Genomic DNA, 27,888 nt, shown 5'->3' with positions numbered 1-27,888 from the left:
TTCTTTGAAATCTTAAACGTCACTGTAGACACAGACATAGCTAACGAGTTGGGAAATATACACACGGCAATAAGGGACCAAAGGAACATCACTGTTCAAGACTCTCTGTTGGTCTATCAACAAACTTTATAGCGGAAATGTACATAGTTGTTGTCAAGGAGTAAATTTACTGCTTTGATCATGTCATCACACATCTAGTAAGTTTATCTTCCATATTTACCTTTTTCAATACAGAAGAAGGCTTTATATGCTTCAAATTTATCTGCAAAAAAACATTGAATTTATCCTAAGTAGTGAGGGTACATTGTTTTTAATATTTCAGTCAGTGAGTATGTCAATCATTTTTGTTTCCAGCTGCTAACTCAAATACATTTTTTTTATATTAATTTTCATACTTAATTGAAATCTTTACATCTGTTAGTTGAAAAACATCCAAGTCTTGTTAACGTTAGTAAATGACATGTCTATTTATACAGCTTTTAGTAATAAACATACAAAATTATAAGTATATGTCTTAGTATTTTAGTATAAGTTACTGAAAGGGGTAAACAGTTTATGCATTTTAATATTGTTGGGATATTTTGTTTAGACTGAACTCTTTTTAGAAATAACTGGTTCAAATTGTAGCTGCTTATCATTTATTGGAATCTATCTCTTGTTGGCATCAATATAGAAGCTTTAATAGTTAAGATCTAATGACAAGACTGCCAAACAAATGTTTGATTGATACAAAAGCTATATAAAAATGTTTTTACTGAAACAAACAGTTTATTACGAAGTTGTAAAGTGACATGCATTTATTCAAAACATTGATTCTGTTACCATTATTTGATTCCATTTTAAAGTTGCGGAAGTTTCATATTTCATACTTCAATTTCCTGAAGTATTTGGGCATTTTCAGTTTTGACATTGTATGTGACCATTATTTTCTGTTTTGAATTGTATCGTATATAGGGACAATCATTGAAGAATTGGGATTGATTTGTTTTTAAAGTTCTGAACTGTTTCCCATTAGATGATACATGTTGTATACATCCATCTGTACAGATAACATACAGACTACCATCGCCTAGTGAAGTCATTGAACATGGTATAGATGCAAATGTTAATGTATGCATTTTGTCATCGATAAAGCTGTACCAGTATAGGATTTTGTTACTTTGCATGTATTCTCTGTAAAAAATTCTGTTATCGGAAGCATATATCTCCCATGGTTGGCAGTTTGTTCCTATATTCTGTACTATCTCTCCTTTCTGATAATCAACAACTACTAGTCCACTGTCAGCGCCGACTACTAATTTGTCATTTATCATTGTAATGTCAAAAATATACACCATTCTAGGTACTGGTATGTATTTCAGTTTGTGTTTATTGTTAACGTCATAGATCTCTATACCATGATTGCCGACAGGATAATACACTGTAACAGCCAATGTAGAGTTGTTGATAGCTGTAACACAACATGGTATGGTTCCTACCTGTGATCCATCTATATTACAGATTAGTAGTCTGCACTGGTCGGTCAAGCACATCACCAGTCTACCATCATCCATCAATGCTACATCGGTTATCTCTCCTATCAAGCCTATATTGAGTACTGACTTCAGATTGAACTGATGATGTAGATAAAATATATCTTGTCCAAGTTTGTAAGAATTTATTTTTCTTTCCTCCATGCCTAGGAAATAAAGGAATAAACCATGTCATATAGTGGTAAAATCGATCATAAAAAATACATTTAGTTTTGCTTGTATCCTCTTTACAACATTATCAAATGTAAAAGAAACTGTTATTTTGAAATATTTAGATTATTTGGATTTATTCATTATCATGTCATTAAATAGGGGCTTCGTAAGATTTTTACGTTATTGCAGTAACTTTACCCAATTTAGAAGATTAATTAAAGCAAAACTTTGGCGGGAAAAAAATGTGATATGGATAATTAAAGATTGGCTAGTTTTTGCCCAGTTGTATTAAAATGTTTATCTGCCACGTTTTAAACATGACTTAAGTGCAGCATGATTATATCTACAAGCAGATTATTTGTGGCAAATATCCTTTAAACATTGATTTAAGTCATATAAGTCTCTAACAATCAACATATTATACTACATCTGTAAGAAAATCATGGCCTCTGATTATGACTAACAGCTTTAATTCAATAGAAGATGTTTAGCATACAATTGCAAATTCAACTGGCTTGTTTAAAAGCATAAAAGATTAGGTAATTATAACGAATATTTGAGTTGAATTTGTACTCATATAGTTTTATCTGTTCGAAAATAAAAATACTTTACGTACATGGCATGTGTAATTTGTCATTTATATTCGACGAGTCACAAAAATCCAAGGCAGGATTTTATTGATCGAATAAGGGATTTGAGTTAAATTTCTTTCGCGGAATGACGAATAAGGATTCTTCTTATATCTGTGAAAAAATTTGAATGTGTTAGACTTTGTACAGTTTAGAAAAAAACTATTATATTATATTCTATTTTATGACCCCGCCGTAGCAGAGGGGGCATAAAGTTTTACCCTTGTCGTCTGTATGTCCGTTCGTACGTCCGTACGTCCCAAAATTGGTTTCCGGCCTCTAACTTTAGTTTGCCTCAACCGAATGTCAGCAAACTTATACACAATGCTTATTACCACAAAACACAGATCAAGTTTGAATTTGGGTGGCGTAACTGTTACCTTTTTAGAGTTATGCTCCTATACAAATGGAAAAATTGCTGAATTTTTCGTTTCCGTTCTCTAACTTAAGTTTGGCTCAACTAAATGTTATGAAACTAATACACAATGCTTATTATCACAAAACTCAGATCAAGTACGAATTTGGGTAGTGTCACTTTTACCGTTCTTGAGTTATGTCCCTTTATAATGTTACATGCAAGCGGGGGCATCATATATCCCCATTTATTTATCAAGGATAGCATTCAAAGCCGTACCCACGTTTCAAAAAGCCATTTACAGATATATAGCATATATGTAATAAATGGGATAATAAATGAATAATTGAAGTGTTTTAGCTGAATGAACTATCCATATAAAAGTTTTCAATAAGTCCTTACGTAAAACTTAAGTTTACGCCGCGTTCCAGAGAAGATCATAAAATGGTTCCCTTTTAGTAAATAATTTGTTGGAACTGCTTCATAAACATTTCATTTACTTATTACTGTATATTTCTTAAAGAATTACCATGATTACGTAGGAAACAGTTTTCTTGTAAAGCACAATATAGAAAATAAGGAGAAAAGTCATAAAAAGCTCCCCAAAACACTAAGTATGGCTTGCTCTGCAAACTAATATTCATGATAAAGCCCTATTTTAAGGCAATTTCCCCTCAAATATATTTTTGAGACTCAATCAACTCAGAATATTCCAGGTTTGCTATGTTCAAGTGAAATAGCATGAGAGTACATACAAGGTCAAAGGTAAATGTGCAGCTTCCAATTTAGGAATAATACCACCATTGATTTTCCGCTATTAGTCTTTTTAAATTGGCAATTTTCAAAAAATGTGCAGAATTTATATTTGTTTCAAATAAAGAAATACTTTAAAATTTTATCCTGTCCATCACTACAGTGAAAATTTCACATAACATTTCATTGCATATAAGATATTAACCATCACCGGAAGTAAACAAATCAATTTTACACCTTTTTTTCCTGTTAACAATCTTTAGTAACCATGTCACCTGAAGTTTCTAAAATATTTTATAGGAACAGCAAATAAAAAATGAATGGTGCTTGGAAACACCCAAGATATATGTTTATGACTCCGAATTTTTTTTCTGCAATGAAATACAAGGCTAATTTCCTACAACTGTCAAATTCAAGGGAATTTTTTTTTCGACCCTTTTTCGTATGAAACCGGATGTGACGTACTATGATTTGGTGGTATTTCACCTGTAACAAAAAGGGGAAAAGAACAATCTCACTCATTACATACATTAACATATATCAACTTTTTAATTGCAAAGAAAAAATGTTATCTTTGTAAAGATATTCATTATGAGTTCTTTTTCTTTTATATAGTTTAAATAAAAAGTAACTATTACTAATCAGTAAAAATGTAATCTACTGGTGCCCAGAATTGTTGATAAATTTGTATGGTACCATTTTCTTTGCTATATAATGTTCTATTGCCTGGTATTTCCGTATATTTGTTTTAGCTCTATAATACTTTGTTTCTTATCATACAATTTGCATTTGCATACATGTATATAGTTCTTTCCAACTATAATCATCAAATACAAAAATAAACTCTCATTTGTAAGGCCAATTATTGTGAAAAAGATTCCCATATAAGATTTTTTATTGAACAATTATAGAACAAATGCTCCATGGTTTCATCAGAAACCTTACAAAATGTACATAGCTTGGAATCTTTCAGTTTAAATTTATACAGGAAGGTATTAGTTGCAATTATTCTATGCAAAAACCTGTATTGAAAAGTTCTAAAAATAAAAAGTAAAATCACAAAAATACTGAACTCCAAGGAAAATTCAATCGGAAAGTCCCTAATCACATGGCAAAATCAAATGACAAAACACATCAAACGAATGGACAACAACTGTCATATTCCTGACTTGGTACAGGCATTTTCAAATGTAGAAAATGGTGGATTGAACCTGGTTTTATAGCGCTAAACCTCTCACTTGTACGACAGTCTTATCAAATTTCGTTATATTTACAACGACGTGTGAACAAAACAGACATTATAAATAAAATAGTCAAAATATGGGTACAGCAGTCATCACTATGTAACAATATCAAAACAAACAATTATTTACAAAAAAGCACAAAAGCATCTATCAAATTAAAAACCACATTCATTGCTTCGCGTGTCTGACGTCAGAAAATGTAAACGTCACATAAGAAAAAAGTTTGTCATTCAATGTTTATTCAAAACAATTTTATAATTTCACATGGGGAATGTTGGTATACAGGGTTAAAAAATCAAAAGTTATGTTAGAATTAATTTCAGAAATAGACCGAGATTTAAAATTGTCCAGAAGTTCTTAAGAATTTTTAAGAATCCACATATGGTTAATACCACTACGCGAGTAAAATAAATTTGTCGTTTGTCGTTCAAAGTATTTTCAAATTTATAATAGAACAATAACATAATGACATATAACAGAACAATAACATAATGACGGGATCTTTTAAAGTACATAGTCACGTTAAAAGAACCACAGAAATACAAAAAGTCGCATATACAAAACACACCAGTAAAAATGAAAGATAATACAAACACATTGACGGGATGTATAAGTACCCAGCCACGTCAAATGGATATCACAGAAAACAAACCAAACAGTAAAAGTAATATTAATAATAGAACAAAGACAAATGAAAGAACAATATTACACGTTGTTAAGATGATAAACAACGTCAGTATGCAGAATCTATACTTCAAGACCATCATGTATTATTTGTGAAGTTGATACGGAATATTTATCAACAAGGTCTTGGTACCTTCCGATGAACTTTTTTAGAAAAAGGACGAGACGTTCTTTGACATACCCCTGGTTCATCAACTTTCTGCTCAGACACTGGTGACGTTTTACAAAGTCTGAGTAGGAGCTGCAAGCTCTTGAATATCGAATAAGTTGGGAAATGTATATCCCATATGCAGGTGAAGTTGGTATATTGCTACTAAGGTGGGGGAAATTTATAATTTTAAAATTAAAATCGTCTCGTTTGTCATAGATTCTGGTACTTAGATGACTGTGTATGTCAAATTCGAGATATAAGTCTAAACATGAGGCGGAGGAAGCCGTGTCTGTTGTTTCTTTAATTTCTAGTTCTGGGGGATATATTAATGGAACCCAATCAGAAAAGTTCGGATTGTTAATGGAAAGAACATCATCAATATATCTAAAAGTGAAATTAAATAATCTGGCTTCTTTGATTTTCTTGTTTTTGACAAGTGTCTGAAGGAACTCCGATTCATATGAAAATAAGAAGAGGTCGGCAAGGAGAGGCGCACAGTTCGTTCCCATAGGAATGCCGACAATTTGTTGAAAAAGTCTACCTCCAAATTCAACAAATATGTTGTCGATAAGAAACTCCAGCATACTGATCACTTGTTCTTCTGTGTAGCATGTTTTACCCTTTTGTTCACTATTAACAAAATATGCCTTATGATATCCCAAAGTAATAAATTTATAGCGTATGCTACCATTTTTATGATGAAAGGCATTGTGGATTATTTCTTTCAAGCGATTTTTCAATTTCACATGGGGAATGGTGGTATACAGGGTTGAAAAATCAAAAGTTTTGATAGAACTAATCTCAGAAAAAGACCGAGATTTAAAATTATCTAGAAGTTCTTGAGAATTTTTAAGAATCCACATATGGTTAATACCACTACGCGAGCAAACAGTTTCACAGTATTTCTGAAGACCCTCTTTCACTGCGGACAGAATTGTAGTCAATCTAATGGACAATTCTTTAGTGGAACATGCAGATGAGCCGGCAATGTACCGATGTTTGTAAGGAATTTAATAAATGTCTTTACATAATTTTCTTAAAAAAGTATAATATTCTGACCAATCTGCAGTTTCTATACCTAGTGATTCCTCCCATTGCAAGAACTTTGAAGTTGGCAGTTGCACATTTCTGTCTACAAGATCTTTGTATACAAATTTGGGCTTTTTATTTTACAATAATCTTTTCAAAAAATTGTCCGTTCAATTAAAAGTTTCAAAATTTACATTGGCAATGTTCTTTTTTGTTCTCTAATATGCTTTTGAATTTTGGCAATGAGACCATAATACTGTAAACCAACTTATTTTCGCGAGCGATTTATTTTCGCGACTTGCGCGTGTTGAACAATAAGGCGAATATAAATCTTCGCGAATTTGTTAAACTTTTATCTTCCTTATATATAAATACGTCAAAATAATTTAAAAATCGCGAAAATAAATCACTGCAAAGTCGGCTACGAAGGGCTAAACGCGAAATAAAGAATTCGCGAAAATAAGTTGGTTTACAGTACTTCTAGAAATTATTTGTCTGAAGTCTTGGTCCTATCTGACCACTATTACAAAAATCCGTAGTTTCGACGTTAACTAGGTCAAACAAAGACTGCACTCCCTTACATTGCCATTGAATATTGTAAAGAAAATCTATTAAAGGTGCGAAATTCAAATATCTAATGACAATATATCTTGAACAGAAATATTGTAGTTGGCTTTGCTGAATTAAAGCTAAATAATGCATACTTCCAAAAAGGATTACTCGGACTTTCAGAGATTTCTATGAGTTTCTTCTTCTGAACATGCAATACTCTTTCTCCACCGTACTGTCCAGTATCAAATGAAATGCTAAAATCAGGTCAGTCTCAACTTTTACCATATTCATTGGGTCTCTTCAATTTATGTTTCTCAAATGGTGTTTATCCTAATACATGTGCTGAGGGTTATATTACTCCAATTTAAAAAATGACGACCCTTATGATCCAAATAATCAACAGGTAAAAAGTTTTCAATAGCATTTTGAATAATTGACTTGAAGATTCTTACTGATAACAATTTATTACATCCTACGCTAATTGTATTTACAAAAAAAGGTAGAACAGTTGACCACCGCTTTGTTGTAAAAAGACAAATATTGTAATTCTAAAGACGGAAGGCTTTATGCACATTCCTGTATTCCTTTATTCATAAGGAATTTGATAGTGTTATTCATAATGATATGTAAACATTAGGATTGCTTTAAGTATACAGATGATGTTATGATTATTTTTCAACTTCAGCAGCAGCACTGCAATGCAAACTAAAAATATTACAAAAATATTGCTCTGATTGGTGTCTTAAGATTATTCTTTAAAAGACAGAAATAGTTATCTTTAATAAAGCTGGAAGATTCTTGTGCCAAAACATTCTATTCATCGATTCTACTGTGGAATGTTTGTTCAGTTACAAATATCTTGGTATACATTTTTATGCCTTTGGAAATTTTTTATTGACTAAATATTAGCTTTATAAAAATTAGGTAGAAAAGATGATTAGTATCAATTAAGAACATTTCTTATGTTTGTTGATATGAATAGGTTTAATTCAGTTACGTATAACAAAATGCTCACCGTCATTACTGAGAGAAGAATGATCTAAATTAACTTAACCACGATGAGACAAGAGGGTTGTAAAACAGCATGCAAAGAGATATCTGAAAAGAATTTCTTGCAAAATGACTCAGGTGTCGACCATTCATCCTTTGTGTTTGTCGGGTGGGGTGTTCTCGGGATACACATTTTTCTACTTTATTAAAAAGTTTTTTTTCAATAACATACAGGAACAAAAATGTTTTTTTCCTATATTTTTAATGGAAACCTACAACTTATTTAAAACAAAACATGCCCCCGCAAAAGATGTCATTCATTAAACGTTATTGTATTTTTCTTATAACATATATGGCATACAATTTTAAAGAATACAGCATATTTAAAACTGAGGGAAACACATTAACTATAAGGAGAAAACAAAGGAACAACAGAAACACTGAACTACAACAAAAACAAACGCCAACATACCTAGAAACGGACTGTGTGATAACAACTGCCATATTCCTGACTTTGTAAAGGAAATTTTAAGACAAAATGGTGGTTTGAACCTGGTTTTGGCTAGCCAAACCTCCCGCTTATATGGCAATGTTAAAAATACAGCTAAACCATGCAAGTAAAATAAAATGTATAATACTTCCATGATTAAACTAAATGCGATGGAAGACATGATATTTCTATATTTTATTACGAAACTGTCATGTCAGCACAACCCCCGCTTGTATATTTTTATATTAGATACAGAATAAAAAAAAGAAGCATATGCTTTTTCCAGAAATTTATTGAGGAACTGTTTTCCAGGTAGAATTCAAAGTCAATAAAGTTTCGTAAAAACCGACCACTATGAATTCCAAAGTTTATAATGGACATTTCGAAAATTGCGATCATTTTTAGCACAGCTAATAGAAATAAGAAGATGTGGTATGAGTACCAATGAAACAACTCTCCATCTAAGTCACAATGTGCAAAAAGTAAACAATTATAGGTCAAAGCACGGCCTTCAGCACGGAGCCGTGGCTCACACCGAACAGCAAGCTATAAAGGGCCAAAGATTAGTTTTAGAATAGAATGTTATACCTACATATCCATCATCATTATCTCTTTATCTAACATGTTATATTTAATGCTTGCATTTCAATTCCCATTTATTCAATATAAACACATTTTAAACAAGATCTTATGCATCTAAGTTTATTTTATGTAATTCTTTTATATTTTCTTATAAATCTAAAGTTTTATCACGCCAATTCGTATATGAAGTTGTTAAAAAGTAAGTAAACCATAATAAGGAAAAAATAGTGAAAAGAAAAACAGAACCGAAAACAAAATCTACGAAACATAGGCAGAGTGTGTTCACTTTATTTCTATATATAAATATTTCCTGCTGAAGGTCAATGGTTCTCTCACGGCTTCCTCCACCAATAACAACTGGCCGCAACGACATAGCAGGATCCAGGGGGCGTAGAGGACTTACGGCCCGCCCACTTTGATCACTAAAATATTTTACATATTTCGATCTCTTTTTTCTCACGATATCCATGATTTTTTTTGCATTAAATCGTCCAAAAATTTACCCTCGGCGGTATATATTGATCTTTCTCGAATAACACCCCTTTCCGAAAATCCGAGTTTGTTAAAGGCCGAGATATCCAGCAGCGAAAGTTCCAACGGCGGCGCCATCTGTTATCATAATAAGAAATGTATCATAATATCGAAAAACAAATGTTGCCGGTTTATTCATGTCAGCTGAATGTCGATTTACAAGTATTCAACTCAAGAATGCACTTTTCAAATAACATAAATGCAAGATTCCGATTAACATGTTAAAAATTTCGAATTATAAATATACATATCTCATTTATGTCATTTGAAAAATGTATTCTTTATTTGAAGACTTGAAAATCGACATTCAGGTAATGTAAATAAACTAGCAACATTTGGATATCGATATTATGATAAATTTCTTATTAGTATACATTTCTTATTATGAAACATTTCTTATTATGAAACATTTCTTATTAGGATAACAGATGGCGCTACCATCACCACTTTCGCTACTAGATAACTCGGCCTTATACAAACTTGGTTAATAATAGAGTCGGACAATAAAAAAACTAGTCTATAACAGTTTGGACAATAACAAACTCGACCTATTAGAAGAATACACAAGTAAGATAAACAAAGTTATTTAGTCTATTTGAAATTAATTATCAATTATTTATCTTTCACCAGATAACAAAGAAAGAAATATAAATGACGTTAACAAGATAAAAAAAAAGAGAAACATTTTAAGACCCTTTTTACGTTAATATTCAAAGTTGCCACTTATTTTCTTTTCTTTTCCCATCTTTTTCGTTATTCCTAGTTTTCATTTTTTTTATAATGTGTATTTGAATGAACATGACCTATGATCCCAGCTGAATACAACCATAAGTGCTATTGACACCTCGTGTTAAATCTTCAGTGTTCAAGAAATAAAGATGTTTAGTGTCAATTAAGAACATGTTATGTTTGTTGATATCTACATGGACATGTCTAGTCTAATGCAGTTACATATAATAAAACTCTCACCGTGATTATCGAGAGAAAAATATATAAATTAAATGAACCACGATGAGACATAGGAGGTAGTAAAATATTATTCAAGGAGATATCTTAAAACATGTAAAAGAATATCTTGCAGAATGACATAGGCACCGCCCAATCATCTTGTGTGTGTCTTGAATGGATGGTGTTCTCGGGACTCCCATTTTTCGACTTTATTAAAAAATGTTAATTTTTTCAATACCATATACAGAAACTAAATGAAATGTTATTGTATTTTTTATAAGACTTAATAAATATAACATATAAATGTATGTGTATGTTTCTTGTTTCAATTACCAATTAAAGAATACAGAATGAAGGAGTGATGCAATATAAACTCAAATTGAGAAAAAAAGGGGTGCTAAAATATAAAGATTTATTGTAGAAAAATGTGGCTTACAAATTAAAGAAAACAGAACACAGAAACGAATGACCAACCCCATACAGCCATTCAGACCCTCCGTGATCATGTTCACATATCTGAAAAACAGAAGAAATTTCCATGGTGCCACTCCCCTACCTCCCCCTGCAGTCGTATATTTCCTGAATTCGCCATAATTGTACCTGTTCAAACACTGTTAAACAATGGAAGAAAATGAAATATATGTAATACTTCCATGATTATACTAAGTACGGTGGTTGACATTATAATTTTATATTTTTCTAAAAAATTGACATATCAACAAGATCCCCGCTTGTATACTGTATACTTTTGCATGGGACACAGCATAAAAAAAACTTATGCGTTTCCCTAAGAAGTTATTCAGGATCTGATTTCCCGATTGGGATTAAAGACAAATTTTGATCGTAAAAACCGAGCACTATGAATTTTAAAATTTCGAAAACTGTGGTACTTTTTAGCACAGCTAAGATTAATTTTAGAATAGGATATAACACCTACATATCCTGCGTCAGTATCTCTTATCTAACGTGTTATATGTAATACTTTTATTTCAAATCCCATTTATTCAATACAAACACGTGTTTAACAATATCTTATGCATCTAAGCTATTTCATATAATTGTTTTTATATTTTCTCATAAATCTTAATTCATATCAAGTCAATTCGTAAATGGAGTTGTTAAAACAAATAGTAAACAAAAATGAAGTGAAATAATAGTGGAAAACAGAATAGAAAAACAAATCTGCAAAACAAAGGCAAAATTTTTCACATTATTTCTATTTTCTGCCGTAGGTTGCAGGTTCCCTCCGCAAGTACTCTGGCTTCATTCACTCATAAAAACTGGCCACTATGAAATAGCCAATTGTGCTGAAAGTGACGCTATACATCAACAATTAATCAATCAATCAATATATATATATATATTTGGTTTTTTGGAAATTGTTGTTTGTGCTGTATTTAGACCCCTCTACCAAGAAATTTGTTTTGCATGCACACGTATAAAAATTGCGGTTTTTATCCAACGCAATCATAGGTTTGAACGTTGTTTTCAATTTAGACTTTTTATATTTTTTCGTTTGGGCTTGTATTATATTTTCCTTCGGGTTTATATGATCCGTTCATCCTATTTCGACTCTTTAAAATTCAAGAGTCTATCCTAAATTGAGGTAAATCATATGGCCTTCCAAATACCGTTTCGATCCCTAACATCACTGAAGAGACATTTATTGTCGAAATCCGGATATGGTGTACAAATTTTTGCACCTCATGTTTGTGGTATACCATCTTTTCTGCAAGTTTATTGTTTTCTGTTTGGTATTTAATTAAAATTAAGATCCATTTTGCTAGATCTGGTGATCAATTTATTTGGCAATCGCCAATGGCAGTCAGCAGGGTTTAAGAACATCAGTTGTTCGACCTGTTAGTCAAATGCGTTTTGTTAAAATAGACTTTTTCACTTTTTTTTTTGGTCTTTTGGAAATTGTTGTTTGTGCTGTATTTAGACCCCTCTACCAAGATTTTGTTTTGCATGCACACGTATAAAAATTGCGGTTTTTATCCAACGCAATCATAGGTTTGAACGTTGTTTTCAATTTAGACTTTTTATATTTTTTCGTTTGGGCTTGTATTATATTTTCCTTCGGGTTTATATGATCCGTTCATCCTATTTCGACTCTTTAAAATTCAAGAGTCTATCCTAAATTGAGGTAAATCATATGGCCTTCCAAATACCGTTTCGATCCCTAACATCACTGAAGAGACATTTATTGTCGAAATCCGGATATGGTGTACAAATTTTTGCACCTCATGTTTGTGGTATACCATCTTTTCTGCAAGTTTATTGTTTTCTGTTTGGTATTTAATTAAAATTAAGATCCATTTTGCTAGATCTGGTGATCAATTTATTTGGCAATCGCCAATGGCAGTCAGCAGGGTTTAAGAACATCAGTTGTTCGACCTGTTAGTCAAATGCGTTTTGTTAAAATAGACTTTTTCACTTTTTTTTTTGGTCTTTTGGAAATTGTTGTTTGTGCTGTATTTAGACCCCTCTACCAAGAAATTTGTTTAGCATGCACACGTATAAAAATTGCGGTTTTTATCCAACGCAATCATAGGTTTGAACGTTGTTTTCAATTTAGACTTTTTATATATATATATATATATAGAGTCTATAAGAATCTACCAACCAGTAAACTTAATAGGTATTGGATCATCAAAATTGACAATACTACACAAACAGGGAATTATATGAGTCTAAAAGATTGTGTAACAATACCGATAAATAGATGGAAAACAAAACACTAAAAAGTGTTGAATATCATCGCACAAAGATGGAAAAACTGAACAGATGATATAAATTATACAATAATTGTAAATATTTCGGCTCAACAAATGGCCTTCCTCAGTGTTAAAAGTTTTAACAATACTGATATATAATGTATAAGGTGTAAACATAGATCAGTAATAATACAGGTAAGTTTTGGTCGATTGATTTTAATCCAAAATCCTGAATATCATAATATAAACATTAGACTGTAAATTTAATTATTTCTTTCTATTGATTCCATCTGGATGAAGGACACCCAGTGTTTTTATCCAAAACTTCTCCCGATTCCCTCTTTGCCTATTTTGCCATGTACAATCCTGTTCGATCACAAGGATCTTCATGTGATCAAAATCTTTCAGATTGTGATCTGGTAACCTGAAGTGTTGGCTGACAGGAATATACGGTTTTTTTGTGAGGTCACTCCTGTGGCCATTAAGGCGTTTGTGAAATGGCTGCATAGATTCACCAACATATTGGAGACCACATATAGGACACTCAAGAACGTAAATCACGTTTGAGCTTTTGCAGTTGACATTGCAGAAGATCTTGTATATCTTTTCTGTGGTCTTACTGTGAAATGTTGATGAATGCTGCAATTGGTTGCAACATTTGCAGCGCTTATCCCCACAAGCCTGGCAATTACCTACAGTATGGTTAGGTTTGGAAAGATCAGCACGGACAAGTATATTTCTCAGGCTGTTAGGTTGTTTGAAGGCAATCATGGGAGGCTCAGGAAAGATTTTGGATAACTTAGAATGTTTCTCGATTGCTGTCCAATGATCACGAATGGTCTTAAAACTATTTCTCAGGCATGGATGGTAGGTGAGCACACATGGGATTCTTTTACTTTTCTGTTTTTCTTTGTAAGTTAGCAGACTGCTTCTGGGGATGGATTCCGCTTTTCGAAAACTATTTTTGATGTTTTTGTGTTTATATCCCCTTCTTTTCAAATGTCCTTTAAGCTGCCACAGACGTTGTTTTGCAGTGTCTTCAGAGGAGCAGATTCGCCTTATTCTGAGAGCTTGGCTGTATGGAATGCTCTTCGTGCAGTGTGGAGGGTGAATTTGATGGTAGGATGTTATATATATATATATACATAATGTTGGATCGACTTATTTTTAATCCGATTTTGTAATAGGCCAAGTTATTCAGCAGCGACGACAATTTATCGATATACAAGTTTTGCCGGTTTATTCACATTTGCTAAATGTCGATTTACAAGTATTCAAATGAAGAATACACTTTTCAAATAACATAAATGAGAGATGCCAATTGACATATTGCAAATATAACCAGGAATGAAAAATGTATCATGCATCAAGTGGCAAGTTCGAAAAATCATATTTAGAAGTTTGTATTACATAGTTCCATAGTTCGAGTTGCAATTCTCAAATGTTCAACTGTCGAGTTGAGTTTGAACTTCAACACCGAGTTACACAAAAGCAGTTCAAAAATTCCAAAGTTGGAAATATGACACCTTTGGCTTTCCATAGACCACATCTTCATGGTAAACTATCTTAATAAAAGTCTTAACCTGATACGGGAGGGAATAGCGGACAAACGCGCAGAACAGAAAATAAAAGGCCCCCTTCTATCGTAGGGAGCGAAAAAATGAATTTTACAATAAAAATCAGCTCCGCAATTTTTCAGATGGAAAATAAAAGCTTTGGTTTCTGATTTGTGAAAAAAGTTTTAGTTAATACAACTGCACTCAGTACTTGACTTTAAAACTTATGCATCATTATTGAATTCTATTTTTGTCACTAATTAGGAGATATACTTAAAACATTTCCGTTTTTAGGTACTATCTCGTGATTTCAATTGGGTTTTTAACTAGTGTTTTTGAATCATACAACGGTCAAGGTTTAAGTATTTTCTACAAATTATTTCCGCACCAGCTGAAATTTCGTGTTATCAGTTTCACATTGTTTAATAACGTTTATTCCTATGATGTTGAAAATGAAAATGATTACAATGCTACACAATGTACATTTCCATAGGATCATATATCTCCAGTAGATACGATATTTCTCTCTATCAATCCATATTTTCTGAATGTAATCATTTGTTCGTTCATCATTCGAGAAATCCATCTCAGACTAACAAGTCTGCTGTTTTGTAAAGCGTTCTCTTGTGGATCTCGGTTGTAACAGTTGCTCAGTACATTTAAGACTATTTTAAGATATATAAGCATGTCGAAAAATTGAACAATCTTAATAAAACAGAAATGTATTTTCGATTTATACAATATTAGTCCCCACATCAAAAAGCGGTTAAATTAAGAAGTCTGTTTTCTACATCTTGTATAAAAATGAGGTTAAGTCATGCATCTTTATATTCAGTTCTGTAGAGATGATCTTTCAGACAAAACAATTTATTATTAATGCTGGTATTCTCATAACCAGTAATAAAGTGTTTTATTTTTCTTAATACAGAATTCGCAAAGAAATCCAAATACACAATCTGGCCTCGAGGAAGAGTTAATATTTCAAGCAGGGACAGCAAACTTACTAATAAAATCAATAAGTGTAAAACGTTACACATTGTTATTTGGTCTAATTTTTTGTTTAAGTGTATTGATTTTAAACGAAAGTTGAATAAAAGTAAACAAGAGGCTCAAGAGAGCCTAATATCGCTCATCTGTAATTTCAGTTTCAGGTATTTGACTTATTTGTAGATCTTACTTTGCTGAACAATTTTGTCATTTACACTTTCTCTCTTTCTATAATAATATTAAAGATAATACATAACCCAAAACTGTAAAATTTCATAAAAATTAACTATTTCTGGACAGTAACCCAACAATAAGTTGTCCTATTTGTCTGAATATTACTTGACAGGTAGATATAAACATGTTTAACACTTTCACCTATGTCAGTTTTGCTCTTACTGCTTTAGTTTTTGAGATGAAAGCCAAAAACTTCTTTTGACCCCTACGTCCTATTCATAGAAGCTGCCGCCATGTTTTTAATGGATAAAATCCCCGAATACAATCTATAAACTACATACCCTGAAGAACATTCAATTAAACTTTTTAAGTATTTGGCTGAGTAGTTTCAGAGAAGATTTTTGAAAAGGTAATAAAACTTTCACAAAAAATGTAAAAAAAAAAAAAAAAACGTTTTAAGGGCAATAACTCCATAAGGGGTCAATTGACTATTTTGATCATGTTGACTTAATTGTAGATCTTACTTAGCTGAACATATATTGCCATTTATACTTTCTCTCTATCTATTATAATATTAAAGAAAATAACCAAAAACAGTAAAAAGGAGAAGGTCCGTTAAGGGCTAATTTCGGCCTAAAATTTGAAAACATCTGATGAAAGTTTTTTGGCATTTTCTAAACACTTTAGTGTCTACTTCAGTCGATTTAATTATTTTTTTGTAAAAGAATTTAACTGTTTTGGTCATTAAAGACGCTCAAATTCAAGTTTAAATATGAAAAATATATCAAATATGCCATAAAACGTCACTTTTCAGATAGTTTTTGTCTAAAATGAAAGTAGCCGCATTCGTGTTTAGTCTAAACCATGTAAACCTTTATGTATGTTATGTAATATCATCAAGTACAACATATAATATTATTTAAATATATACTGAACACAAGTGCGGCCACTTCCATTTTTGACAAAAACCGTCTAAAAATAGCACAAATGTTAAAATTGTGAAGATTTCAGTAATTTTGCGGAAATTAATGATGCTAGTACCTGATGCATGTGCATTGTATTGTCAAAAACAGCCAATATTCTTGTAGAAAAAGTATTTTACTTTCCTATAAATAGCTAAAAGTTTACATTTTAACAAATTTGTAAAAATGCTTTAAAAAGGGTCCAAAAGGGGGTCTTACCGTACTAACACCTTTAATAGAATAAACTATGTCCAACAGTAACCAAATAATGGGTTGTCAAACTTGTCTGAAAATTTCATAACAGGTAAATCATTACTCATTTGTCACTTTAACTCCCTTTCACTTCGCTCTAACTGCTGTAGTTTTGAGATATAAGCCAAAAACGGTTTTTGTCTCCTATGTTTTATCTTTAGCCATGGCGGCCACGTTTGTTAATAATCAAAACTTCGGATACAATTCACGAACTAGATACCCTAAAAAACATTTAGTTAAATTTGGAAGTATTTGGCCAAGTTGTTTCAGAGAAGAATTTGGAAAAAGTATTAGACGCACGAACAAATGTAAAAAATAAACGTTTCAAGCGCAATAAATCCATAAGGAGTCAATTGACTATTTTGATCATTTAACTTATGTGTAGATCCTACTTAGCTGAACATTTTTGCCTTTTACACTTTCTCTCTATCTATTATAATATTAAAGATAATAACACAAAAACAGTAAAATTTCATAAAAATAAAATATTTCGGACAGTAACCCTACAATGGATGGTCTAATTGGTTTGAAAATTTCATAGCAGATAGATTTTGACTCATTCATCACTTTAACTCCGTGTCACTTTTGCTCTAACTGCAATAGTTTTTGAGATTAAAGCCAAAAACTGATTTGAACCCTATGTTCTATCTTTAGCCATGGCGGCCATGTTTGTTGATGGATCAAAACTTCGGATATAATTCATAAATAAGATACCTTAAGGAACATTCAATTAAAGTTTGAAGGTATTTGGCCCAGTAGTTTTAGAGGAGAAGATTCTTGAAATAGTTTACGACGACGACGACAGACGACGATGACAGACGACGAAGTTCGCCAAGTGATGACATAAGCTTTGGGCCAAGTTAGCTAAAAATATTGTATCACATAGACGCACTCTCTTAGTTATTCATATAAAATACAGTAATAATTCCTATATTTCTTTTTTTCAAACAGTTTTTCCTCACTGCCTAGTGGGGTAAAAAAAGTACTAGATAATAAAATGCTCCACTGGGCGCAGCTTGATACGACCGCAGAGATCGAACCCTGAACAGTTGGGGGCAAGTATGATCACTACATTCAAGCTTGATACAGCTCTGGATTTGGATTTTGATTAAATATTTGACACATCATAGGTTTCTGACAGAATGGATGTGGTAAAAGAGCTGAAAATTTTGAAATTGGGCTTTTACCTTTTATGGTCTAATATCCCAAATCTAAATACACGCTTAGATTCAGCATATCAAAGAACACTATATATTCAATTTTTGTTTAAATCAAACAAAATAGTAATTCTGGACCCCGATTTAGACCAACTTGAAAACTTGGATCAAAACCAAAAATCTAAATACATGTTTAGATTCAGTATTTCAAAGAACCCCTTGAATTCATTTTTTGATAAAATCAAAATAAGTTCAATTTTGGACTTTGTGGACCGATTTGGAAACTGGCCCCAAATCAAAAATCTAAATACACAGTTAGCATGGTTAGATTCAGCATATCCAAAAAAAACACCAAGAATTCTTTTTTTTTTAAATCAAAGAAATTTTTAATTTTGGACCCTTTGGGCCTTAATATGGACCAATTTGAAAGAGGGCCTAAAATTTTTAAATCTAAATACATGTTAAGATTCGGCATATCAAAGAACACCAATAGTTTAATATTTGATGAAATCAAACAAAGTTTATTTTTGGACCCTTGGACTAATTTAAATACGGGGCCAAAAATCTTTTTTTTACAAATGTTTACAAAGTATAAGAAAAGTATTGTAAAAGGATTAAAAAAAAAAAAAAGAATTCCAAATAATATTTCCTCATTAATTCAGTCTGTAAAAAATCTATAAACTTACCTTAATTATTTTTTCAAAATATCTGATAATGAACAGTTAATTTCAATCTAAATTTTCACATAATTTCGTCTCTAAAATTAGGTTTGATGCTATAAATATTCTTAACTATGACTCTACTTACAAATTCTATTAATTGTGCAATACAGCTTTGAATTTTGATTCTGATTAAATATTTAATATAGAATAGTTTCTGACACAGAATGAATATGGTCTGAGTACTTTAACGATTTGAAATTGGACATTTACCAATTATGGTCCAATATCCAAATTATAAATACATGGTTGGAATCAGCATATCAAAGAACCCCAGAATTCAATCTTTGAAGAAATCCAACAAAGTTTAATTTTGGACCCTTTGGACCTCAATGTGAACCAAGTTGATAACGGGACCCAAAATCCAAAATATCAATCCATATTTAGATTCAGCATATCAAATTAAAGATCCCCATAAATTCAATTCTTGTTGAAATCAAACGAAGTTTAATTTTGGACCCCAATTTGGACCAACTTGAAAACTGTGCACAAAATCAAAAATCTATTTATATGCTTAGATTCAGCAAATCAAAGAACCCCAAAAATTCCATTTTTATTAAAATCAAACTAAGTTTAATTTTGGACACTTTGGTCCTCAATCTGGACCAGTTTGAAAAGCGGACCCAAAATTAAAAAAATCTAAAACACTGTTAGATTGGGCACACCAAAGAACACCATTATTTCAATTTTTGATGAAATCAAACAAATTTTCGAACCCAATGTTGACCAACTTTGAAAACCAAGCCCAAAATCAAAAATCTAAACAAGTGTTGGATTGGGCACATCAAAGAACACGAATAATTCATTTTTTGACCCCGATTTGGACCAATTTGAATACTGTGCCCAAAATCAAAAATCTAAATACACACTTAGATTCAGTATATCAATGAACCTCAAGAATCCATTTTTTATAAAAAAATCAATCAAAACTTAATTTAGGAAACTTTGGACCTTAAGGATGTACACCTCTGAGAAGCCAAAAATTTCTAGAATTAAACATTTTTTCTTAACCTGATTTTTGGGTTTATATGACTGTAAAAAAATAATTGGTGAAAAGAATCATATGGTGGTGCACTTCTTATTTTGCTTCGGCCATTTGAAAGTACCCAATTCTGCTGATTTTCCCATTTTTCATCAAATTTTACCCATTTTTGGGCTATTATCTTGAAAAAAATAACAGTTTCACAATTAACTTTTTTCATACTTTCAATAAAGATGAACTGGACCAATTTGAATAAATTTAACTTAAAAAACTATAGGTAGGTGTTAATATAAGAAAGTTTTATAAAATTTTGTTGCTTTTTCGTGTCAAATTACCATGGAACAAAAAGCATATTATTTCAACTTCTTTGTTATAAATGATTGAAAAAATACCTATCTAAGAAATTTGAAAAAGAAAAAAAAATGATATGGGATGTTTCTGGTAAAATCATTTCTAGTACCCCATACCCATTTTCTCAACATTTTGGCTAATGAGACGGACTTGATTGGTAATAAAATTTTAAAATTTTATTACTCGAAAACTACTTATTGTAAATACACAATTTTTTTCGCAGAGTTAAGTTTGATTATGATATTTTTTGAATTCATTGATATGTTCCACATGTATTTCATGTTTTAGAAATAATTCCAGAACGAGATTTCAACGAGACTGAAACGTCAGAAGAATACAACCATAATGTCAATAAATTCTAAAACAGGGCCAAAATCCAAATTCTAAATTCCCGGTTCGATTCAACATATAAAAGATCCCCAAGAATTCAAGACTTTGAATTCAACCCCATTGAAATTGGTACAAAATTAAGCAATTTATACAAAGTATTGCAAAAATATTGCTTTTACCCCATTTTTCAAAAACCGATGGGATAATAACCCTTAAAATCAATCCCAACCTTCCTTTAATGGAACAAAACTTGGTGGCACATTTAAATAGCAATCCATAGACTTATACTCAAGTTATTGTCAAGTAACCAGAAAATCCTAGTTTTTGGCCCCTTTTCGGCCCCTAATTTTTAAATAATTTGGGCCATGACCCTCAAAATCAATCTTTCTTTTGAGGTATGGAACCTTGTGGTAAGATTTCATTGAGATGCACACACTAGTACACAAGTTATTGTCCTGAAACAATAAAAATGCTTGTTTTTGACCCTTTTTTACTTAACAGCTACGACTATAACCTAAATTCAATCCAAACCTTCCTTGTGTGGTATGGAAGCTTGTGCTAAAGTTTCATAGAGATCTATAAACTTATATTCAAGTAATTGTCTGCGAACCAAAATGTCTATGGACGACAAATGTCTTCGGACGACGACACAGACATCGCCATGCATTATGCGAACGCGAAATTTTGCGGTCGTATATAAATGCATTAACAGCATGTCATATTAAGCAAAGGTTGGTCATTTTTCATGAAATAATACTTAATTATTATCCATGTTAGCATCATGCTTTCAAAAAAACTCGAAATTGACTCCGAAATTGATATGATCAATCTAACTTTCTTTTTCGTTTCCTTTTAGATAAAAATAGATGACGCAATCGTGATTCAAATGGACGACGTTATATCATTGATTTAGTGGTAGATCAATCGTAAATGGAAAGCTCTTTTTGTATAAGAAAAATCTATTTTAAATGTAGTTCTAACTTAAATTATGTTTATTTCCGGAATGAATTAAATTGGACTGGAATAACGAAGAAATTTTCCACAAAGGCCTTGTTCTTTCATGAAATCTGAAATAAACATGAGAAATGCATTTTTTTGCTGCCTAACACCATTATTCTGATTTTTATACCGATCTTAAATGTATTTGGGTAGAAAATACTTAAAATCTTATGTTTCTTCATCAAAAATAGCGAAATGGTCCTATTAGTGCGATGTGTTTGTTAGAATATTACCACAAATTCATAACGTTAACAATACAGACGTAATAAATATTCACCAAAAAAATAGGACTTCATGCGCTGTTTTGTCGTAAAGATAGTAGACGATTACTCTGTAGAATATTGGTTTTCACTAGATATAATTTGAATGGATTGGTTTGGAGGAAAAGTTATTTGTAATTAGTATCAGGAATAAAGTATTTGCCGAAATTGCACTGCAGATATAACGCCGGTTACGTAAGAATCCAGCACAGTTCCTACATTAAAGAATCTATGTGCAAATTCAAATTTTGAAGTATGTTTGTCATGACAATTTATAGTAAACAGGCTGACCTTGTTCGATAAAGTTTTTCTTGCAGTACTGACATATGGCTTCATTTCTTATGTTTCTGTGATAACTCAATAGTTCCTGTAATACAGTCAATTACAAGAATTAGGAAAAGTTTTATTCAATTGTTTGATAATATTATGGAAAAGGTATATTCTTTCAGAGAGAAACAAATAGTTTCTTTGCTGGTTTTAAGTTAAAAAGTCTTGTAAGCATATCTCAATTGTACTTACATATAAACGATCATACAATATAAAAAGGAGATGTGGTATGTTTGCCAATGATACAACTATCTACCAGAGACCAAAAGATATGGATGAAAACAACTTTGGTGACAGTACGTCCTTTAACCCTGAGAAAAACCCATATCATATAGTAAGCTTTTAACACCGCCAATATAACAATATGTGATACAATTCAAATTAAAAACCAACAGCTTTGTATATCAAACAAAAAATAGGACAGCTATTAATTAGAAAATCCTCAAATATTTCAGAATAGGTGAAAATTCACAATATCAAATTGTTCTCAAAATTGTTCATGAAAAAGACGAAAACGGTATTGAAATAGATATTTTAAAAACAATAGACCTACCTGCACAGCAGAACCAATTTCCTGAATTTGAGTGTCCATCTGTAAAATGTATGTTTTAAAACCGTAAAACACTCAATTCAAACAATATGAAGCAGACAAAATAAAATAGTTTGAACTTTTATTACTATGGGTGCCTTATTCAGTGGCTAGAATACTCTTGATCTTCCCCTGAGAGGGTTAGTGCTACTTTTTGTGGGTGTAAATCGATAACGGGTGGAGAAAGCTTTCTATGTCATAAAAAGGAAGCATGTAACCTTCGGCTAATAATTGACCAACTAGGAAACTGACAAACTCAGTCACCAATTTACATTTTCACTGGAAACTGAATGATCATGGGTAATTTCATTGTTGTATGCTTGGTTGAGTGGTGTTTAACGCCTCTTTCAGCACTATTGTGCTATTTCGTGACAGTTTTTTTTTTTTGTGTGGAGGAAGCCGAAGTTCCCGGAGAGGAGTGCCTTGGTAGGAAAACTGTCAATCCTGGTTAATTAAGATTGGAGTCTAGCGCACTTGGCACGTTCGGGATTCGAACTCACAACCTCAGTGTTAACAGGCTAGTGATACAGTAGTTCGACTACTTAGACCACACGGCCACCATTTGGAACATCAAAATGAACACATTTTTTGCCATTCGTTGGATATTCATTATTTACGATGTTGTACGCTTTTGAAAATAGTATACTGAGTGGCCAAAAGAATTATTGGTAAATTAAAAATGGAGATAAAATGAACAATATTATTTTCGTTCTTCAAAATAAAAATTATCCATTTTGAAATCATGATATTTTAGTTATATACATTGAACCAGAGATAAATTGACGAAAGTAATACAGAATATTACATGTATTTGACGAATATATTATTTAGAACCTCTTGCTGAAACAGAGATATCACAACTTACACCAAGTCTTCAACTTGTAACTGTAAGAATAATTTGTTATTATTTTAAGGATCTAACACAAAAGCAGATGTTCTCAAATTGATACTCCTCTCCCCATTACCACTTGACACTACTAACAGAAGGTTACGTAATATTTTGATATGGAAACCCTTAAGCTCATACCAAAAAAAGAATAATAGTTTAATGTGAACATATATATAACAGTCTGCTTCTTTGCCTGTGATAAAATCAGGTCATAGAGATGTAAAGGTTTAGGAGGAGTTGCGGATTGGGGATGTAATAATCATACTAAGAAAGTGCAAATTCCATGTTTTTGTATGAGGAAAGAGAGGAAAAAGTTACCAAAGAGACATTCAAATTTATGGCAAAAAAACGAAAAACGACCAAAAGACAAACAACAGTTTACAAAACACAACATAGAAAACTACAGACTGAGCAACACGAACCCCCGAAAACAAAGGTTGCTCTCAGATGCTCCGGAAGTGTAAGCAGATCATGTTCAACATAAGACACCGGTCATGTTGCTCATGTAAGTACAAGCCTTGTGATTAGTCTAATTTGTTAGGTCATATTCGAGGGAAATAGGACGGGATTGTAGTTGGGACAATTGGAACATATACGACGGAGGGAAATCTTGATGAGATCGGGTAAAATAAAGAACAAGTCAAAAGTATAGCCACCAGCCACCTCCCCAACTCCCCTTTATTATTTTTAAAATTAAAAACATTAAAAAAAGTATTAATTGCAAATTAAACTATGTCTTAGGTTTGATTTTATGCATGTGTTATACATGTTTGATTATTGATTTTTCAAATAGAGAGAACAATTGCTAACCTCATTGAGTTTTTTGTGAATATTCAAAAGATCTGTGCTGTATCTGCTACACAGTCCTTCATCAATTGGTCTGTTCTCTATCCTAATGAGGTCATCTTGTTTATTTGGATCTAGCTGTAGGACAAAATAAGTCAGGTCTGTCCACAGGCTTTTATATTCTGTCTCAGTTATTTTACCTTCAATATTGTGACTGAGATACTCATCCTTGAAGCGACGTAATTTGCGTACAGCATTTTCTTCAGCTGGTCCAAGATGGCAGCACTTCAATAAAATTAAACTTGCTAAAGTTATATCTAGCTCATATAACTGGACTTGGTTTGCTATAAACTTGCAATGACAGTTGTGGCCAGATTGGCCTGAATTCTCAGTGTACAGCAGATCCCACTGACAGTAAATCAATGGGAGTTTTGAGTTATTGCGACAGTTGATTTTGTCCTTGCAGCAGTATGCATTTCTGTGCCGTAAGTGAAACAGTATGTGTATTATTGGTTGAGTGCTTAGAAAAGCTTGTAATGACCCCTGGCCTTTACCTTTGTAGTCATTTTCTAATCTGGATCTTAACAGTGGTTGAACAATCTCAAGAATTACTGATGCTATAATAAAGTATCGTCGACGATCCTCTACATCCATACTGTGAAAAAAAGATAATAAAATAATAAGCGTTACAAATCATCTAAATCATCTCATCTCATATGTCTTTTTGGGGAAGGATAAATGAAATTTATCTTACTATTTGTTTGGGAGTATGTTCTTGTGTAATTTGTAATGGAAGTCTGTTTCTCTGTTATTGTTTGTTTCAATGTTGCTTTACATTTCATAAATCTTTGTTAGTTCCAATATTAAAGAAACAGCCTGAATCAAAGGTATATAGCAAAACTGAATTAAAAGTCAAAGTAAAATAGTTGCAGATGAACTATGTGTTGTTTGCTCAGTGTCATTTTCAGTTTTGATTCAGTACTTGAATAATATTATAATGTCATATACCTTTTAATTTGAACCAGCTAATGTTTTAAAACTTAATCTTAGATCTATGCATACATTCGTTTGGTAAACCCTATGTATAGAAACAATCATATGACATTGTTGTTTATTTACATTTCAATTATTTCTAAATGATAAATATTAGTTAACTGTAACTAGAGTCTCTAAAGACTCTGTTTCTCTCACCTAGGTCTATGCGGATCTTCAACAATGGACACTCTTCATGTTTGTAGACTTTGTTGATCTTGTATTGGTGATCATTGTTTTCTATTTACAGTTTTACTCTATCTTCTTTCGTTAAGATAAACACAAAAAAAAGGGTAAACAATTGTTATTTAAGGACACTCCTATTTAGAAGCTACTAACAATTTCAGCAAATTTAACTTATATGTAGATCTTGTCTTACTGATTATTTTTACTATTAAAGTGTCTATGTATCTTTTTATAGTTTTCAAAATAATAGGCAAAAACGTAAAATATTGGTAAAAAATCGTCATTAAAGAGCAAAAACTTCAATAAGGAGTTGACTGACAATCTTTGCTATATGATTTATTTTTTTAGATCTAGTCTTGTTGATAATTTTTGCTATTTAAAGTGGTCATCTATCTATAACAGTTTTCATGATAAGAGGCAGAACACTAAAAATGGGTACAAATAATCATTAAGGAGCAATAACTTCAATAAGGACTGAACTCACAATTTCGACCAGCTGATTTATTTTGTAGATCTTTGCTTGCTGATCATTTTTCGCCTTTTTAAGTTTCTATATATCTAATATAGTTTTCCGATTTGAGACAAACACGCAACAATTGGTAAAACTTGTCACTAAAGGGCAATTCCTCAAATAATAGGTCGTCAGACGATTTTGAAAATGGAAACTTATTAGTACATCTTGTCTTGCCGATCATTTTTGCTATCTCAAGTTTCTATCTACCTATCAATGTTTTTCAGATATAAGGGAAATATGCAAAAAATTGATAAATCATCATTGAAGGACAATAACTACAATAAGGTGTTGTCTGAAGGGTTCTATTATTCAAAACAAATATTTGTAGACCTTATCTTGCTGATCATTTTTTGCTATTTAAAGTTTCTCTCTATCTATTATAATATTCAAGATAATAGACAAAATGGAAAAAAAATGGTAAAATTCGTCATTCAAAGGCAATAATCCTTTATGAAGTCGTCTGACAATGTTGACTTAAAAGGGTAATAGGTATATCTCATCATTCTAAACATTTAGGCTGTTGTCAGATTTTCTCTTTACACAGCAGTTTTCCAGATAAAAGACAAAACTTGCATGCTACCCCTATGTTCTATTTTTAGCAATGATGGCCAGGTAAGATGGAATGGAAAACAACTGTCATATTCCAGACTTAATACAGGCATTTCCTTATGTAGAAATGGTGGATTAACTCTGGCTTTATAGCTAGCTAAACCACTCCCTTGTATGACAGTCGCATAAAATTCCATTATATTGAATTATACTACAGATGATTATTGCAAAGTTTGGTTAAATTTGGCCCAGCAGTTTCAAACGGACGCGAAGTGATGAGGAAAGTTAACTTGGCCTTTCGGTCCGATGAACTAAAAATGGGATATGAAACAGAAGCCTAAATCACATTAACTAAATAACAATTCTATAGATCTGACAGTTTCGTGCATTATATTAGATATGATGGAGATGCCCATGCATAAGATAAGCTAGGGAAAATCAAACAAGCACTTATCACGTGTGCTAAAAATATTGCTTACTATATCGAAAGTATGTGCTACTTCCAGTATAAAGCATGTTAGTTCCAGTATAAAGCATGTTAAACACATGTCAAAGAAATAATTTGACTCCATGATGTATCAACCCATAATTTAAAGTGAAAGTAAAATAGTTGCAGATGGATTATTTTTGTTTGTTCGGTGTTAATTTCAGTTATTGGATTAGTAATAATATTAAAAACTATTAAATACTTTTATGATGTCACATACCTTTCAAATTGAACTCGCTAATTTTTATAAGCTAACATTCATTCTACAGGAACCATTAATTGTGTGTTTGTGTGTGTGTTTTATATGTTTTAGGAGGCGGCTTTCCGGGTGTGGAACTAGAGCCATTAATTAGAAATACCCTTTGCTATTTATAAACACACATTCTACAGGAGCCAATAATGGAAATACCCTTTACTATTCATAGTAACACTTTCTACAGTAGCCATTAATTGGAAATAC

The 27,888-nt window shown here is 31.8% G+C and overlaps 1 protein-coding gene across 7 annotated transcripts; it reads right to left on the bottom strand.

Moving 5' to 3' along the window:
• Positions 1–655: 655 nt before the first annotated feature.
• LOC127720478 (uncharacterized) lies at positions 656–27,825 on the bottom strand. Of its 7 annotated transcripts, none has more exons than XM_052227065.1 (6): positions 27,649–27,784; positions 25,852–25,956; positions 25,215–25,315; positions 22,950–22,988; positions 22,361–22,436; positions 656–1,678 (listed from the first exon to the last, which is right to left on the bottom strand). In XM_052227065.1, the coding sequence occupies exons 3-6, from the start codon at positions 25,224–25,226 to the stop codon at positions 864–866; spliced, it is 942 nt and encodes a 313-aa protein (XP_052083025.1). In that variant the 5' UTR covers positions 25,227–25,315; positions 25,852–25,956; positions 27,649–27,784; the 3' UTR covers positions 656–863. The 7 variants fall into 7 exon arrangements, 6 of the variants coding, with proteins under 6 accessions (XP_052083025.1, XP_052083022.1, XP_052083024.1 ...); XM_052227062.1 differs by having other exon boundaries at positions 24,685–25,315; positions 27,649–27,783; XM_052227064.1 differs by lacking the exon at positions 22,361–22,436 and having other exon boundaries at positions 27,649–27,786.
• Between the last annotated feature and the right edge of the window lie 63 nt (positions 27,826–27,888).

Source organism: Mytilus californianus, unplaced genomic scaffold, assembly GCF_021869535.1.
Source record: "Mytilus californianus isolate M0D057914Y unplaced genomic scaffold, xbMytCali1.0.p SCAF_11, whole genome shotgun sequence".
Taxonomy (NCBI): Eukaryota; Metazoa; Mollusca; class Bivalvia; order Mytilida; family Mytilidae; genus Mytilus; species Mytilus californianus.
Note: the sequence above shows the minus strand (reverse complement) of the source record. Positions and strands in the feature narration are given on the sequence as shown.